At 32.2% G+C, this 6,065-nt stretch overlaps 1 protein-coding gene across 1 annotated transcript in view; it reads right to left on the reverse strand.

Moving 5' to 3' along the window:
• Positions 1-2,904: 2,904 nt before the first annotated feature.
• Positions 2,905-6,065, reverse strand: part of LOC135226586 (cytochrome P450 3A2-like) — a 19,002-nt gene continuing 15,841 nt past the window's right edge. The window contains exon 7 of the mRNA XM_064266281.1: positions 2,905-3,139. Within this exon, the coding sequence (XP_064122351.1) occupies positions 2,973-3,139 (167 nt within the window). The 3' untranslated portion in view covers positions 2,905-2,972. The remainder of the gene's footprint in view (positions 3,140-6,065) is intronic.

Raw genomic sequence — 6,065 nt, forward strand, 5'->3', positions numbered from 1 at the left:
TAATGCATTCGATATTTGCCCAGTTCTCACAGAATATTGATGCTGTTTGAGACGTTGTGAAAGAGATTTACCGGTCTGTCCGTAATAGAGTTTATCACACTTTTTGCAAGGAATTTCATATATGCAGCCTGAAAACAACATTTATGTTAAAAAACTTTAAAATTCTAGGAATATCTAAAAACCTTTCATCATAGGGTAATTTTAGAATGTTATGCTTACTAAATTCAAGTTTGTCATTAGGTGAATAAAATGTTTATCTAGCTCTTTTCTATATCACATCTACAAAAGTCCTTGGGTATTTAAGTTTCAATGCAATATCATAAATAGTTTTAATTTCAGCGTCAATAAACTGCGGGCTACAGACACGTAAAGCCCTTAGGAACATCCCAGAAAAAAACAGATTTAAAACATTTTGATGGTGATTGGAGTAGTAATGAACAAAAGAGGCAATGTTAGTTGATTTTCGAAAGAGTGAAAAGGTGAAATTTCTATCATTTCTATGGACAGTTACATCAAGAAAATTCAAATTACAATTTCTTTCTTCCTCTACAGTAAATTTTATAGAAGGGACTAAATTACTGAGATTATTAAGGAATTCCTGGAGATTTTCGTGAACTGGCAAAATACAGGTGATATCATCCACATACCTAACCAAATAACTTTTTGGGGCAAAATTCTTGGTAAGAGTTTTGTCTTAAAAAATTCCATGTAAATATTGCTAAGGACAGGAGATAAGGGATTACCCATAGCCTAAAGATCTTCCAGGCTGCCTATATGAAATTCCTTGCAAAAAGTGTGATAAAGTCTATTACGGACAGACCGGTAAATCTCTTTCACAACGTCTCAAACAGCATCAATATTCTGTGAGAACTGGGCAAATATCGAATGCATTATTCGTACACATGAGAGATTTAGATCATCCTATTAACTGGAGTCGAGCAAGAGCCTTAATCCCATGTAATGACACAGTTAAAAGTAATATCATTGAATCTTGTTTCATCAAGTCAAATAATAGAAATGTTCTAAATTCAAGTCTTGGTTTATTTAAACTTGATGCTTTCATAATGAAAAAAGTTGTAGATAAATATAAGCAAAAAAGTTAATATATTCAGTTTTTACATGTTTTGGACTGTAACTATACTTTGTAATTTCGGTTAAGGTCAAATCTGTTTAGGTTTGTGACCATGTGATATCCGATAATCCTGGATTATCTCTTTTAATTTTTACCCTTTTGACAATTAACCATCTGGTATTCTAGATCTTGTTTTGTACCTGAGACCTTTCTCTCCAATTGTATTTCATTAGCTACTTGACAATGTCTTAGTAAAGACGAAAGCACTTGGATTTCTGACTATCATTTTCCAGTAGGATTCGCTTATTTATGAAGTCACGTGCATCTACTGTGATTTTTTAGGGCATATATATATATATATATATATATATATATATATATATATATATATATATATTTATATATATATATATATATATATATATATATATATATATATATATATTTATATACATGTAATTTATGTATGGATATAATTGCTTTATTGATTAAAGAAATGCAGGCGCTGATACTGTTTTTGGAATTAACCTGCTAGTTCAAAGGGTCAAAAGGTTTTCTTGCTTGATACCGGAAACTAACCATATATGCCTATGTATTAAGATTTGCTTCTCCTTGGAAATTGTGCTGCGGACGCCTATGTTTAAGCTCCTTTTAGATATTCTGCAGATATTCTATGTCAACTTCTCATTTCTCATTTCCATGACTTTTTCCAATTCTTTATGTTTCCTTTTCATTTCTTCCTTAAGCTACTCAATCTTACTTACTAAGATTTAGGTCTAAAAATTTCACCAAATATTTCATTTTCAGAATGTAATGCGTTCTTCTATTTCCTTACTAGTCTATGGTAATCTCATCTTTCTGAGTAAGAGTCTGTCGAATTGGTGTTTAGTATTAGTTGTAGAATGGCCATCCATTGAAAGGCCATAGCATTTCTTGAAGAAATTCTGTCACGGTTATTGGTAGGTGGTCAATCCAAGTCTCCTTTGCTGGAGAAATGATGTTACTACAATAAACTGCAAGCGCTGAAAAACAATCAACAAGAGTCAAAAGAATCGGCCGAGAGAGGTAGGCTGTAATGGCGGTGGCCTTTGAAGATGATACTGGACACTTCCCTGTCAGTTTCTCTGGGACAGGGCAGTCCTTGGGACACCCTTCTTGACTGACTGAGCCAGGTAATGACTGTCCTGTTACTCACAAAATGAAAGAGGCCGCTTGCTTCCAGCTAGAATAAGCTATTTCTTATTTGTTATTTACTTCAGGAGTCAGTACAAACAATACGTATACTTATTTTTGATCAAAATAGTCCTCGTCAGTGAAAGGCAATACACTTTTCTTTTCCTTAGTTATCAAAGACAAGGCGAGTGATTTTTATTTTTCAATACTATGCCGGATGGTTGTATAGAGTCCGTGGTGGAGTAAACCAGCTTGGAATAAACATCTCATTACACTTCAGTGTTTTAAACCGAAGGTACAAAGATGAATATATATATATATATATATATATATATATATATATATATATATATATATATATATATATATATATATATATATATATATATATATATATATATATTATATATATATATATATATAAGACAGTGACACAGTTGCAGTGTCTTAATGGAAAATTATTTCTGTGAGTTTTAATTCATAGTCTGTATGCACAGCTCTGCATAGACAATGCAGTGGCACATTATATTAAAATTGCTTTCAATATAGAAAACATTGCTTAATGCGTTCATATTCGTTTCCTTTAGCAGAATACTTAAGGAGGTTAAAAAATTACCCAAGGATTAATGTCCTTGCGTGAATACCTTAATAAAAAAGAAAACAAGAGGGAGCTTCAATCAAGAAACGTCTCGTTATCACAATAGTCCTCTGTTTATCACAAAAGGTTTCATTCTTCCTTCAGAGGTTCGAGTACCAGGTCCACGGACGAGGGCATGAGCAGGAATGAACTGTTTGCTAGGTCCAAATCGTGAAAACCTGGAGCCGTTTTCATGTCAAATGTCAGGAGTAGCGTGGATAGTGCTACCTTTGCTTCCAGTAGGGCGAATCGCATGGCTGAAAATAGACAAAAAGATATTAGTAATTTAATTTTCCTGCGCATATAAACGCTGATAAATGTACACACACACACACACACACACACACACATATATATACGTATGTATATATGTAAGTGTTACATGATAAAAATATGGAATGTTATTCCATATATATAAAAAACTAAAACTATCAATAATTAAAACCAGTGACCCAAGAGGTCAACCAGATTGCTTGCAGGAATGTGATCAGACCAGATACGATAAAGTATGCTAAGATGACGTATACAATAAAGTAGGCTAAGATGACGTGCCGTCACCTGTGGTCCTTCATTTGTTTTGAAAACATTAGTCCAAGCTTCCTGCTTGAGACAACTACCACGACCTATAATTCAAACGGCCTACGTGATTTGTAATCTGTGTCATCTGTGTGTATGTTCGTATGTTCAAGCTACTGTCTGCTTCCTTTATGATTTGTAACCGAGATGGTAGTCAGAGTTGAATTAGCCATCATCATTGGCAGAAGCGATCAAGCCATCGTCATTAGAAGACCTGTACAAATTTCCTCTGATCTTCATCATGTAATCTCAGAGAATAAAAATATTTTTTGTACTCAGTGTTTTCTACTAGAAACCTCACATCAGAAAGAAGATATCATCATGAGTTTAACACATCGTCGTCATAACCAAAGATGATACCGATTTCGTAAGTTATCATCAAAACCCAAGACACTCCAAATGAGTATGGAAGTGCATAACCAACCGACTTAGCGTAAGATTATCGCAAGTCTAACATAACCTCATAGGGCGCCTTATTATATAAGGCAACAGCCCTTTCATATATATATATATATTACATATATATATATATATATATATATTAATATATATATATATATATATATATATACGTATGTGTGTGTATGCATACACACATTATGTGTATATATATATAATATATTATAATGTTATATATATATATCTATAATTATCTAACTATATATATATATATATATTGTTACGAAGTGCCAAGTATCTGGTTACCATGCATCAAATATTACCTCACTAAAAGCCAGACACTTGAACCCTCATAACACGTTTAAACGACTGAATACTCTAAAGGCAACAGTGATCCCTTAACACTTACCAGTATTGCAGAAAATCAACTGAGTTCATCAAAAACAGGTGTGAGGGTAATCTTGTAAGTAATTAAATTAATCAAAGGGCATCACTCATGAACAACTTTAAAAGTCTAAGTATTTCCCTGATTTCCGAAGTCTAAGTACTTCCCTGGTTCTAAGTCACCTCAAGTAAATTGAAGGAAAGCAAATCAATTACCACTCTATGTTTGTACCTAACATAAATATAATCATAATTAAATATGCTGGTATAAATGAAAATATTTATAAAAATTCTAAATACAAAAATTTATTATTAAATTCAAAATTTATAAGTGAAATTCACAATATCAGGGAAAATTACTGTTACTTGAAACAAAGTAGTTTAATTAATTCTTGAATCAAATTAAGTAAAATTAAATAAAAATTAATTTATCACAAAATTCAAGAAAATTAATTCAATTGAAATTCAAAAGTGTTAGGCCGTAATTGAAAATTTGAAATTAATTCACAAGTGCTAAACAACAACAAAACTTGAAAAGAATTCTAAGTAAAAGTAAATTAATTTACAAATGTTAAATTTAATTAAATGTGTAATGATAAAGCAATGAAAATAACTAAGTCAATTAAATTGTGAATGCAAATGAAAATATAAAATAAAAAGACACACTTCAATAAGAAAATGAACAAGTGCACAAACAGTGGAACAAACACAAACACAAAAAATATGCAATGTGTAAAAGTGTAAATGTTTTCACTCAAAACACTGTAACCAACAGTTTTTACCAAACCTTCACAACCATCTGTTATTAGTTAACCACAGTTCCTAACAATTATTAGTTAACCACACTCCCTATCCATTATTAGTTAAACACAATTCCTATCCGTTATTAGTTATTAGTTATTACCTAACCGTTATTAGTTGCAACTAATAAAAATTTACCTTTTTGGTATACCAACTTCTTTCTCTCTTGCTGCAGCTTATATATCACACTTTCACAAAAACCAGGCGCCGTTACGAAACAATGTCTGTTCAGATTCCACAAAAGAAACTAAATAACACTAAATAAACTCTAAGAAATATCAAATACGAAATTCTAAGTTACGAGTGACCAATTTACGTTACGTTAATATAATCTCAATGATTTCGAGTGAGAGAGAGAGAGAGAGAGAGAGAGAGAGAGAGAGAGAGAGAGCGAGAGAGAGAGAGATCTGACTGCCTCGAGGTCCTAAGATAGAATGAATTCTCTTCCTTTACGGAAATTCGACAGGGCAGATGACCCAAAACGTTCTTGTCATGAATGCTTCCAGTAGCTTGGAAATCTGACGAAATCTTCATAAAGAAATGTGTAACATGCACGTGGTTTTGATCAAAGATATACAGCGTACGAGTCCAGTCTGTAAAAAAAAAAAAAGACACGTACTCGACTCGATCGAAACGGAGGCTGAGCGACAATTAAGATTGACATGTTTTGATAACAACGCAAGACTCAATTCTCTCGCTATCACACGTGTTGATAGATTTAGGAAAGTAAACGGATCTCGCAGACCCTCTAATCTTACAGTGTTGACATAAAAGTTAAACATTCGTAGTTTCGAACAGACAGAAAAAGATCTCTCTCTCTCTCTTTACATTCTACGTTAATATATATATTCTTTTACAACACGTAATGCGAAATCTGAACACACATCTTAAAACATCCTATTCTAAGCTATCTAGGAATCTGAAAAAATGTTACACAATCTACATGACATTTCAAAGAGGGGAAACATGCATTTTGAAAGTAGCAATATATAATAAGTTTATATATATATATATATATATATA

The sequence above is a fragment of the Macrobrachium nipponense genome, chromosome 20 (assembly GCF_015104395.2).
Source record: "Macrobrachium nipponense isolate FS-2020 chromosome 20, ASM1510439v2, whole genome shotgun sequence".
In the NCBI taxonomy this organism is placed as follows: Eukaryota; Metazoa; Arthropoda; class Malacostraca; order Decapoda; family Palaemonidae; genus Macrobrachium; species Macrobrachium nipponense.